The 13763-nt window shown below is 31.2% G+C and overlaps 1 protein-coding gene across 4 annotated transcripts in view; it reads right to left on the bottom strand.

Moving 5' to 3' along the window:
• The window catches only part of dbr (debra), an 83940-nt gene extending 70856 nt beyond the window's left edge, over positions 1 to 13084 (bottom strand). For 3 of the 4 annotated variants that reach the window (XM_075296835.1, XM_075296837.1, XM_075296838.1), the window contains exons 1-2: positions 12951 to 13084; positions 8150 to 8976 (exon numbers count right to left, since the gene is read on the bottom strand). In XM_075296835.1, coding sequence (XP_075152950.1) covers positions 8150 to 8290 — 141 coding nt within the window. In that variant the 5' untranslated portion in view covers positions 8291 to 8976; positions 12951 to 13084. The remainder of the gene's footprint in view (positions 1 to 8149; positions 8977 to 12950) is intronic. The other variant, XM_075296836.1, reaches the window with a different exon arrangement.
• Between the last annotated feature and the right edge of the window lie 679 nt (positions 13085 to 13763).

Genomic DNA, 13763 nt, shown 5'->3' with positions numbered 1-13763 from the left:
CTAAGTGGTTTCACTGCAATGTGGAACGCCGTTCGTACTCGGCTATAAAAAGGAGGTCCCTTATCATTGAGCTTAACATGGAATCGGGCAGCACTCAGTGATAAGAGAGAAGTTAACCAATGTGGTATCACAATGGATTGATTAGTCTAAATGAGCCTGAAATATCAGGCTGCCACTATACCTAACCTAACCGAACCTATTGCTTTGTGTTGTTTTACTTTCCTAGAACGTAGGTTGCAAAACACATTTTCATCTCCACATTTACTTGTGTTACTACGAAGAGTTATAAATCGGAATTTAAAGACATAATTCTTACGTGAAAGAAAATTATTAAAACAAAATTGTCGATCAGTTTATGTCCTTTAATTAAATTTTTTACAATTCTTTTGGTCACTGTGCATCATATACGAAATTTGCTTGTACTCATCTTCCTTAAGTTTTCCAACACAAACATAACAATCCGTGTATTGTTTTTCAAACCTGGCGAGAGAGTAAAAAAATGAGTAAGTACATCTCCACGATTTCTCTCACCATAACCCCAACCCCCCAACAAACTCAAGCAAAAGAATATGTTTCTTCGTTGAAATCGACCACTCCATTTTGCTTTTATCACCATGAAACTACACATGGGTGCTCCACAATTCACACACACGAACACATTCACATCATTCTCACGAATACAATTGTGAGTAGCTTGAATGTTTTTGTATTTGCTGAATAAGTATTTTTAGAGAGCATTATAGTCGTAATAAATAGCAATTTTTATGCTGATGATTTACCCGCAATGTACGTTGATCAGATCTTTTCTCCTTGTATGTATGGAAAATGTGTGGAAATGTCAATATGGAAAATGTGCGTGTTAGTATTGCTTGAATAGAATGTCAAATAACGGTTTACAATTAATTCAAAAAACTAATTTCAAGCATGAATGTTTATGTTGCGTTCAGAGCCAAATAGAATGTATGAGAATTTTAGCAAGGAAATGAAGCCGTCCAAATAGGAGTAGAGTTTACTTTGCTGAGCAAAATTAAATAGAAGATATTAGAGTCAAGCTTTGCAACGCTTAATAAGGATTGTTTTTTTGGGTTTAAATAAATTGCTTTATAACATAAGTGATTTGCTTTATAACATAAGGCAACTAAAAAGAATTAAGTGCAGGAAATAAATTTCTATAAACGAGAAAATATATTTTTTTTGTTGTCGCCTAAAATTTAACATTGTTTCATTAAGAAAATTAAGTTTTTCATTTAAAAAATAAAAACGAAAAACAAATAAAAATATTACAAACATATATTGACCTACGACGGTAAATGCAACAATTTCCCATCTTCCTAAGTGTATTGTAGTTGGTTGTCCTACATAAGATAAGTAAAAAAACGAAATATATAATATCGATCACATTAATAACCTGTAGTATCGATTATGTCGTCGATCATATATTATGGTGTATCCAACATCAGGATATGTCTCGAAAAGATGGACAAGGCCATTATCGTAAGAGTCAACTGAGAGTGAACTTGGGCTATCATTCAGGATTCCCTTCTAGGGATCTATAAATCGATTATTCGAATTTTGGCATGAAAATCAAAAAAAGTTGAAATCGATTATTAACCTAAAACTAATCGCAAAATGGATTTTAGATTTTTAACTAATTTTTAATTTTGACTATCAAAAATCGATCTTAATGTTTTATTCATTGAGTTCATTTGAAATGTACCTAGATGTAAGGAAACGAGCACGTATTTCTTAATTTTTATTTATAGAATTCTATTACCACTAAAAATAAAAATTCTGCTTTGATTCAATAAAATATCAAATTGGTGGAAATGAATAATTTGTGTTTTTAATATCCTTGAACATTTTAAAAATATATTAAACAAATTTAAAAAAATTAACATGTTTGACTGGAACACTAATTTTGGCATTTCTCACCAACTATTGTTGATAACACTCACAAAAAGACAAATAGATTTCATAAAATCGAATATTTTGTAGAATCATTATTTCTATGAAATTCCATTATGAAAAATCGAATATTCGAATTTTGATTGGTAAAAATAATCGAAAATCGATTTTTGATTAAACGGAATCGAAAAGTCGAAAAATCGATCATTGGTTTGTACTTTATATCCCGAATCGCTTCCAGAAATCTCGGGATCCCGGAAAAATAATCCAAATTATTATGATTTTTCATTAATAAATTGGTGTCTTCATTCAGTATACCCGACCCTTAGATCAGTGTCAACTGTGTATAAAAGTATAAAAGAATATCCATAAAATCTTTTATTGAGTATGAAAGCACTATAAAATAGTTTTTAATTTACTTTTGTGTTCATTTTTTTTTTGTTAGGTAGCAATTTTTGATACTGCACGCACAAAAAAAACGTGTTTCTTTTGTTAGAGTTTTTTGAAATGCTTCGAAATTTTTAAACTTTTATCACCAAAAGATTCGATTGTTACAAAATTTTCATTTTTTCAATAAAAAGTTATTTTTGAAACGTTTATATCAAACACTGTTCTTTTCTGACTTTAGGTCTTTAATAAGACACATTTTACAGTTCAAAATTTAACATACTACAATGTAATGTTGAACATTTTTTCGGAATCTTCCGAATATATCTGGAATATATGTAAAAAAACTTTGGTCGAAGCAGGGATCGAACCCACGACCCTTGGCATGCAAGTCGGACGTAGCAACCATTGCTCCACGGTGCCAAACTGTTTGTTTCTGTTAAATAAACTTTGTTTATTCGGTTCGTGGGCGCCGCAAGCTATGCTATATAAATATAACTTATATGAATATTTATCTATTGATGACCATAACAGGTACATAGCTCAGTGGTTAGTGTGTTGGCTTACAAAGTGCATTGTCCGCGGTTCGATTCTCCGTCCAAATAAAATTTTAAAAATTTATAAAATCGTATAATTTCTGCTACATTGTTGGTATTACAGGAAAAGGTGTTAAGAACTAAAAAAACCTCGTGGATGTGAGAAAAATGTGAGGGAAAATGCAATTAGCAAGAAAACTATTTTTTTTTAGTTTGTCTTTATGAAATTGTTTTTACATCCTGGAAAAGAATAAACGTTTATCACAAAAAGTATATACTTTTCTTCAAAAAACACTTCCTTACAGCGAAAAGCAAATGAGAAACGAACTTTGTTTGTCTAAAATTTCGGTTGGGAGGAAAGAATTATTATTTGCGTGTGTGTATGGTTATAATTTAAAATATTTAAAGAATCCCGAAAATTTCGGGATCCTGGAAAAAATCCTGGGATCCTAGGATTCATAGCCATATTCGGGAGGTTTACACGTTCTAGCGTGATAGTAAATTATTGTTGTTATTAGTAATATTAAAAACTTAATTTAATTTTATTAAAAAATAAAAAAAGAGATCGGAAAAATATCAGTGGGTATGGAATTATAAAGCAATTTAAATTAATACTTAAAATTCACGAAAAAAAAAACTCAACTAGATCACTAAAAAATTCCGTATGTGTATTTGAAATTGTACTTGGCATTGTGAATCTGCCTTTAACGTCAAATTTCATGTTTATCAGCGTTACAGAGTAGTTCGTGTATGAAGCAGCGTGTTCACGTTAAGCGGTGTTCACGTTACCGCGAGTGCACTGTATTTTGAAATCCCCGGGATTTATACAAATCGATCCCAAATGATAACCCTATTGTAAACGTTGCATAACCTACTATACAAGGCTAATATCCCAATAGAAATAGATATAGCTCGACTCAGAATTTCACCACAACCAAGATTATATATAACAGAATATAACTATCAGTAAGCGAAACATTTTTTCCGCGACGACAATTGTCGACAGAAATTTCCTTTTTCTCTATTTCCGAGTTTGTTTATGTCAACACAGCATGATATTTCAATATTTAATATTAAAGTTGAATAAAAGCATGAAATACATATATTTCTATTTGTTAAGTTATTTGAATTTAAAAGAACGTCCACGTGGCCAGATAACAAAAACGCCTAGTGGCAAGTTCAAAAATTTGATAAGTGATAGCAACACTATACCATTTTCCGCCAAGGAATTAGAATTGATTTTTTTAGAATTGAATACAGCAGGCTTTTCCAATATTATACATTGAAGTTGCATAGAAATATGCAATGGCTTTTTATTTGTTGAGTTATTTCACGAAAAAATATTCTCCACGTGGCCAGGCAACAATGCCTAGTGGTGAGTTCAAAACATTGATAAGCGATGTCAACACTGTGCCATTTTCCATCAAGGAATTAGAATAGATTTTAATTTGGCTACACGCCGCTAGCCGTCACGGTATTCCGTCGCGGATTTTGGGTTTCCCATAAGAAATACACGTAAAAAAGGTTCGCCTATCGCTATGGTTATATTTACACACTTATTTTTATACACCAAGCAATTGGATGCATACTATATTGTGACTTCATCGCCACCTTCTGTGCTTGTTAACAGATGTCGTTCAGATATCTTAAGAAATCTATATAATGTCACCAACCGACATTCGCTATGGATGTGATCAGACACTAAACATTATAGATAAATATTTGAGATTGATTTTCTTTCTCTGTCTTAAATACTACAAAAGCAGCAAGCTTAGATTTTACATAGTAAACTATTAAAAAGGTATAAGCAACAAAAAACAAAACAATGGAGAGTAACGAATAAAACTTGTTTTCCGTGGAGTGTATAAGAAAACGTATAGTATGGCTTTGACATGGTTATTTACAATCATTCAGACTGAGAGATGTGAAGAGCGAGAAATGCCAAATGCTAACATTTTTTGCAACAATAATTGCACCTCCAACAAATAACAAAAAAAAACATCAAGGAAGCTGTATTGCCACCACTCTGTACAACAATGTAACACAACATGACAGCATAGTTGTTGTTAGAGCAAAATAAAATACTAAACAATACGAAGAGGCAAATACATGTACACCAAACAACAAAATCGCATATAACCACACTAATGTAATTGGCAAGAAGAAGAAAGAAATGAGACAAAAAAATACAAATCAAAACAACAAATACTAAACCTCTCGCACACGGCTGCATATGAACATGGTAAGAAAATAACAAGGTTAATATAGTAGGGTTGCCATATTAAAATGCAATTGTTATAGAAATAATTAGCTTGTTATGTGCCGTAAAGACTATAAGTTTATCCGGACGACAATGCTCGTGTCGAACATATCCCATATATTGGACGCATTATACTAAACTATGAGATTCTTAAAAAAAAAACCTGATTTTGACATTTCAACTTTCTTCAAGTTAGGAAGGTCAACATCGAAAAAAAAAATATTCAGCAAAAATTACCTACCACCTAAATTTTTATCAAAATCGACTTGCATGAGGTGTTTACTATGTACAATTTCCGAGCCGAAAACTAGACTGTTTTGCGGTTATTTAATTTAGGAAGACGAAACGGAGCAACTCTAATTTAGCTATACCACTCAAATTTTTTTTTTTGTTTTTTTTTTTTGGGTCGATAGAGAATTAAATTTTATGTCGAAATAGCAAGTAACCGGTTTGCGGTCGTAACCGGATAACCGGTTATTCGAGCCTAAAATATATGTAAATAATCGTCAATAAAACCGGTTCCACTGAACCGATTACTTTTATATGTACATCACTAAAAGGGTAAAGGTATCACCTATCAAATGAGGTATGACCCCATTTTTCCGGCTATCAGTCTAGGTTCTACGTTAATAAATGTGAATTTTCGAACCGGTTTTTTTTTACAAAACTGGTTATAAATCAAAAAGTGTTCGATTTAAAGGTACTAAGCAGCCGGTTGAAATTTAGCCAACACTTCCACCTATCCGCTAAAGTCACATTTAGGCAGATATCTCTGCCAGAACCGGAGTTATGCGCCACTGAATTTAATTGTATCCGTGCATAGTAAGTACACACAAAAAATTTTTTTCTGATTCAATCACGAAATTAGCTGATCCAATTAATTTTTAATTGAAATGTCTTCAATCACAGAAATGATAGTATCAATTAAAAAATTAATTGAAGGTCAATTAAAAAGTTAATTGATCCAATTAAAAAATTAATTGATACTATTATTTTTGTGATTGATTTTTGTTTCAATTAAAAAATTTTTTGAATCAATTAAATTTTTAATTGAATATTTTTTAAAACTCAATTAAAATTTTAATTGGAAAAATTTTCATGAAATTTTTTTATGTAAATTTGGTAAATTTGTTTTTCGTGTAGAATAAAACAGAAGGGGGTTTAAACCGGTTATGGCAAAATGGTTGTAGTGAATCGTTTGTTTGGAAAGTCACATTTTGCAAAAACAAAAACACGCGAATTTTGAAAAAAAAAAAATCTTTTTAAACCGGATATAAATCCGTTCATATTTCCGGTTCTAAAAAAAAAAAATTCGATATAAAAAGAGCCGCGGGCGAACTTGTTTGTTAACGGATATGGATATAAACTAGTTTATATATTCGGTTGTAAGAAGAATGTATATGTAAAAAGCGCCTCAGACGGAATGTATCTTTTTAACCTGGCTATTGATGCAAATGAATAAATATTTCCGGTTTTAACTGCAATTTGGATGTACACAGCGCCCCAGGCGAAAATTTTTTTCTCGCGATTTTTTTTGAAAACAAAAAATTTTCAATTTTCTTTATAAACCGGATATGAATATAAACCGGTTAATATCGACGGTTTTAGTGGTGACATCCGCCTTAATTTAACTATGACGGATAGATACAAATGTTAGCTACAAAATGGAATCAATTAATTAGCACCTTTATACCGAGTAGTTTTTGAGTTTTGAGATGTTTTGTAATAAAAACCGGTTCCAAAAAAACACGTTTTCATCTGTATATCCGGAACGGATATATCGAATAGGTCGATTTATGCATAATTTAAAAGGGGTTATCATTAGCTTGCTAGATATGTATATTTCAGTAATCGGTTTATCAGAACCGGTTTTATTAACGATTATTTACTTAGACTTTAGAACCGAATAACCGGTTACGCGGTTACAGCCGCCAGGAAAAAAAATGTTGTTGTAATCTACTCTTAGAGTTCTACCATCTATGAAGTTTTAGAAGAAATTTGAGAGGTATAGCTTAACTAGAGTTTAGCCGACGAAACGCTTGCTTTAGTTAGCATGTCAAAATCCCATGTTTTTATTATGATGGTAATACCATTGAACTCGGTTAAAACAAACTCGCAAGGTCCGGAAATTCTAATCCGTACAGAAACATAATAGTGTGAGGGAATATATACCGGTATATGAATATTGGTTTCAGTGACATCTGTATGTGAACACAATGAATTATAAACGAATAGCGATATACTCCTCCAAAGAAATTGAAACAACGCGGTATGAGAAACTAGATTTTAAGTAAACATTAGGGCTGTCACCCAGGACGGGATTAACCCTGGACAGTCGTCCTTTGTCAAAATGACGACGCTAAATTTTATTTTCGATCTAAACGGCATTTTGGTCGTTTTGTAAATGACAAATTTAAGTTATTTTTATTCAAAGATTTTATGAATTTTTGTTGAACACTAATTGAAAATTAACTGAATAAAAAATTTGACTAAATGTTGGTTCTCATTTTTGTTTATGATGCAATTTAAAGCGCCTCGAAAGGATGACTTTCCATGATTAATCTCGAATGCTGAAGTGAAATTGTTCCTTTATTTGTTCGTTATACTCGAAGTGTCAATAAAAAATTTGATCAACGACAATTTTATACCTTTTCTGCCTGTGTAAGCTGCATTTAATATACTATACTTGGATTGAACAATGCAGTCTGATGGCAACCCTAAGCAATTTATGCGTTCCGTACGTGGTAGTGAGTGTACATGAACAGCGAACAAAACAAAAAAAAGCGCAAAATGTTTCATACCAACGGCGGGCGAAAACACAAAGCCAAAACAACTTGCATTGATTTCATGCGAATAAATGGGTACATGTATATGTTTGTCAATTCATTTCATCGACACAAAAACAAAGATGGTTGCGAATTGACTCATGTCAATGTGTATGCATTACATAGTTACGTAAATATATTTGCCTTTCAAATTCTTACCTCTCTTCCTACCATTATCAATCATAAGAGAAGTAAATGTAAAACGAAATGCATTAAAAACATTGCACTTAACTCACCTTTAAATAGAGAAATTTATCCAATTTATCTCGCAGACCGGGAGTTTTTAAAATGTAAACACATTCAGCCACTGAGTTTTTGCCTTTGGTATTGGCCGCGCAAACCCGGCATAAAAATTCTAAATTTGATTGAACATCCATAATGATGGAATCGAAGAACTTGTTGTAAAGACGATATGCCGGTGAGTTTCTAAAAATTTAATTTTTATTTATTCACTTTTTTCGTTTGTTCTTCACACAATTTTGCTTTTGTACAAATGATTTACTGTTTGAAACAATATTCAATAACTACGTTGCATTTCCAAGTGAGTTATATTTTTTTTGAATTTCATTCATATTGTTATTATTCATCTTTAAAGCGAGAGATGTTTATTTACATGGATTTTTTCTACACTAAACATATTAACCGTTGTGTTCAGCTCTCAGCTGTTAGTAATTTTGTATTTCTACTTTCCTCCTCATTTCTACTTTGTTGTCTGTTTATTTCATCATTCTAATAGGTTTGTTGCCTTCATTCAGCAAAAGATGGATGTATTTGTTGGTTTACGCTGGTAGTGTGTGTAGTTTATTTTTGTATAGCTCGCTCGCTCTTTATGACATTGATGTGTTGCTTATTTTTTCATTTTCACTTTGTTTCATAGATTCGTTGATTTTACCATTTATCATTTTTGAACAAGGGCACTCTCACTAACACATATATACTCTTTTAGTTCTCATCGACTCCCACTTAGTCAACACTCTTTTTTTTACAATTGCTTATCACTGATGCACTGGGAGGAATATTGCAAGTTTGTAAGTTGTATTGTTGCCACCTGTTTAACAAATTCCTATGGGAAAAAGAGAGATATCATCTATATTAGTGAGTGAATTTTCAATAGCCTCATAACAACGCAATCTTTTATAATATATAGGGATTCCAAAGTAAATTTATAAATAAATTTTGAGATGTTGCAGCAAAGATTTCTTAGTTATTTGAATCTATGAAAACGAAATCTTTTTGGGACATAAGATATAATTGTCTAGCCCCCATTTTCATAAAGCTCCGTTAGTGTTCCGTTAACTAACCAACTTTTAAACCGTATTATAGACGAAGCTGTCATCTTGGATTTATATTCAATAGGCCAGTTAGGAACTTAACTGACGAAAATTTTTCAGTTAAAATTAACCGGAGAGAAAATATTTGCAATTTACTTTCTGTTAACTGGCAGTTAAAGCCTAACGGAGCTACATGAAACCGGCCGTAGGTAATACTTTTTTCTTAATAATTTTTTAAATATGGCAATCATTTTTTGTTTTGTATTATTATTTATTTGTTTATAATTATTTCGCCTTGATGAAATAATTTTCTTGTAATTTTATAAGAATTCATATGATTTAGCACTTTCTTATGTATTTCCCGTTTATAGAAAATTTAAATTAAATTAATTAATAGTATTCATCATACATATATACACACTAACTACTTTCGAACAAAATTCTTATATGTATTTTTTATTGAAAATATTTTTTGTTTAAATTTTAAATAATGTCATTCAATTATTTTTTGTATTACCCTTTTGTTTGTTTATAATTATTTCACCACGATGAATTAATTTTCTTGCAATCCATACGATTTAGCACTTTCTTTTGTATTTTCCGATGATAGTCATATTGAATTTTTCTTTAGTTAAAAAATTTTAATTTAATTATCCTAGTAATAGCATTTATCACATATACAAATTAACTGCTTTCGAACAAATTGTTAATTATGATTTTTATTGGAAACATTTTTTGTTTAAATATTAAATAATATTTTAATTAACAAATGTCCAGTCATTTACTAAATTAATTTGAGTAAACTTATTTTTTTTAATTGGAAATATCTACACAAATAGAAAAAATTACGTGAACGGACGGTAACAAAATGAAACGGAATCATTCACGAAACATCAAAATGGAATGTTCACGGTTTCGTCCACGGGCGTTCATGATTTCATAAATGGTTTTCGTTTTTCTTTGCAATGAAAAGTGTTAAAATATTCGTTAGGTGTTGTTATGGCAACTCTGTAGACGCTACAATGCGCTAAGGCGAATGTTACCGCGTATAGGTGGGTACTATGTTCGGTTTTCGAGTTGAAAATCACTTTATTTTCGCGATTACTTTTCCTGAAATAATCAAAATTATAAATTAAAACCAAAATATTCCTGTAAAGTCTTGCCGAAATATAGGGGAACAAGAAACTGCGCATCACTTGAATTAATTTATCTGCTTCATATTGAACTGTTTTATTAAAGTAACCGCGAAAATTTCAACTCGAAAAGCGAACATAGTACTTACCTTATGGTGCAGCCAAGTTCGAGTCACGGTAGCGGATTTTTTATTTTATAAATTCTTAATTACATCCATTACATTTTCAGATCATGAACGATGGTTGTTTTTTGACAACGCTTGGTATCATTTTATCGTTGTCAGATTGACAAAATCTAACAACTTTTAGCGGAAAATTCATAAGAAAGTATATACAAGAGATGTACACATACAAGAAAATTATTTCATCTAATGGAAAAATAATTATAAATAAATAATGAAAGGTATATAAAATAATTGATATCCACAATCTAAAAATTAATTGATTTTTTTCGACCAAAAGTAATTTTTACTTGAACAAACAAAAAAATATTTTGCCGAAAAAAATTAATTAATGTTTTGTCAATTATATACTTTTTTCTAATTAATTCTATGATGGATACTATCATTTCTGTAATTGAAAATTTTCAATTAAAAAATCAATTGAAAGTGCCGAAAAAAATCAAAAATTGTTTAAAAGTGCCGGAAAAAAATAAATTTTTAGTCAGTAAATATTTTATTTCTAATTAATTCCGTGATGGATACAATAATTTTTGTGATTGAAGAAATTTGAATACAAAAATTAATTTGGGTCAGTTAATTTCATGATTAAGTTGGAAATTTTGTGTTTTCTTGCAATAAAAGTACGCAGTAGCATCTATAGCTCCATCGTAATGATGTTTTACTAATGTCATATTTGGGTCCCACAAAAAATTCTAATTGAGAAAATTTGTTCCGATTTGGATAAACCTTCCAGAAAATACAAAAAGGGTTATTATTTGTTCCTTATATTTCTTAAAAGGTATTTCAGCTTAAACCTAGATGTGTTTTAGTGGCACGATAAAAATTACTTTTCTCCGGAATGACATTTTAGACAAACGAAATCACATTTTCTCATAAATTATTTTTTTTTTTTGTTTTTGTTTTTTGAGAGCAAATACAATAAACTTTTGTAACAAACGGTACTGCGATATTTTTATTTCGTTCCTAAAGAATATTTTTTAGAGTTAAAACTCAGTTTATCTTAAATTTTGTTCTTCAAATAAGAAAAATTCTGCTGTCAACATTCCGATAAAACCACCTTATTATTGCCACCTTGCTTTGTGCTCCATAAATACCATTATGAATTATAACTTGTATTAGCTTAACTCTAATACTGTCCAAGAGGTGGCAACTCTAGAAATTGATCAGCCTCTATTTTATAACGGCATGAGTTGGAGAGTATAAGATCATTTTCATGTTGTGGTTTTGTTTTTCAATTTCTACAAACTATCACATGAGTTAGTTGATTTCTCTTTTTAACAATTTTTTACTTATTCTACTTTCATTCTACTACCAACAAATTTAATTGAGAGAATAACGCCAATAAAAGAAAGCAAAAAAATCTACTACAAACAACGGCAACTGGAAGACACTGACACGGACACAATGTGTAGTGTTGTGTGCGTGTGATTTGTTTTTATTCTTTTCGTTTTTTTTGTCTTCATTTGCTTTTCATTTTGTTATTCTTATTGAGAATTCTCACTGTTCACTTATTTATTTATTATTATGTTGTGTTAGTTGTTGTTGTTGAATGGATATATCCCCACATCACATGTGTATGGTCGAAGTGTTTTTTGTTTTTGTTTGTCGCGCGTTTGCCTTTAGAGTTGTGTAGTTGCCTTTTTCGTTTATAATTTTTGCATAGGCTTTTTTTTACTTGCCATGCCGTGCCGTTGTCGATTTCGATGTTGAGTGACTTCGTAGTTGTTCATACACGTATGAATGTGTGTTTGATGTCTTACATTTTGTATTGTATGTATGAGAAGATAGGCTACTATGCATGTGTTTTGCTAGCACGATGAGGGTTTATTTTTTCGTCCCGTCCCGTCTTGTTTGTTTTTTTGTAATGAAATGAAAATTTTCTTCTTAACGTTGTGAGTGGGTATGGAAACGTATTTGTTAGGCTTGCCAGTTATATTTGTGGGGATAGCGACGTTTCAGCTCAAAAGTATGGAGATTTGTTTGGGCGTATGTATATGGATGTGTGTGTGCGTGAATATTATGAATGTCCGTATGTAAAAGTGAAGGTACGTAGCCGTCGTCGTCTGTTTAATGGACTTATTTTTTATGTCATAAATTCTTTTCGTTTTTTGTCTCTGTATTAATGTATTGTTGTAGTTGTTGTTCCTTTAGAATAATTTTTCCATTTTTTTGGGAGGGTGGGGGTCTATCAACTTGCTTTAGAACACATACTAATTTCATTTGATCCCACAAAATATAAAAAATAATACGGGATTACAATCATTATAAGATCGAGGTTATGTTTGGTAACACCGCCAGATGGCATTGGCCATCCTAAATACATTGACTTGTACTAAAGCACATTTTGTGAGAAACTGACAACATAAGCAATCAAGAATTTCGCACACTTTATTTAACAATTTCTTTAATGCACTGAATTTGTTTTGGCACTTTCTCACTACTGAAATTTACCACGTTATTACTTTGGGTGAATTCTTTTTTGCTTTGTAGTTTCTTGACTTTGTTTGTGCTTTATTTCTACAAATATTTTTCACTTTCTGTCAACACACTACGGGAAACACACACTTGCCTTACGCTGAGAGATCAAATTAAAACTGTTGGCGTGTGTTAGCAAAGCAGGCGAGTGTAGCCCATGTCGTAGCAATGGTTTGTTTACTAACACCAATGCAACTGCTGAATGTATGAATATTTGTTGTCATCGTATCAGAATGCATGGGAGAATGTGTGTGCGGTGTTCGTGCAAATGTTTTGTCAGCTATAGAGACGAGGGGGTTCTCTGGTATGGGTATTTGCTGGGCAGACTCGACTCTCCGTTTAGTGTTAGTGCACAGTGGTAAAAAAATAAGAGAAATCTACAGGAGCAAGTTTTAGAAGCGTAATAGGGGGAGCATTCTTTTAAATTGGTAGTAGTCATTGTTACTATTTTAAAGATTTCACGTCACTTATGGGCATCACCATTATTTTGGCAAAACTACATATGGAGTAAGTAACGGATATAAGCACATCTCATATACGAAACAGAACACATATAAAAAATTTCAGCGAAACAACGTTCCTTTTTGGTATTTTTAATAGAGAAATATAAGAAAAACGCTAGTAAAAAAATTTGACAACCACGCCAGATAAAATTCCTATTAAAATTATAATTCATAAAAGAAAATGTGCCACTACTAATTGTTCTTTTCCAACGACTACAATAGAATGCAAAACGAAGTAAGGATATCGGGCACTACTTTTAATAAAATTAAATATTAAAATATTAAA

The sequence above is a fragment of the Haematobia irritans genome, chromosome 2, assembly GCF_050003625.1.
Source record: "Haematobia irritans isolate KBUSLIRL chromosome 2, ASM5000362v1, whole genome shotgun sequence".
NCBI lineage: Eukaryota > Metazoa > Arthropoda > Insecta > Diptera > Muscidae > Haematobia > Haematobia irritans.
This window is presented reverse-complemented; position numbering and strand designations above follow the sequence as displayed.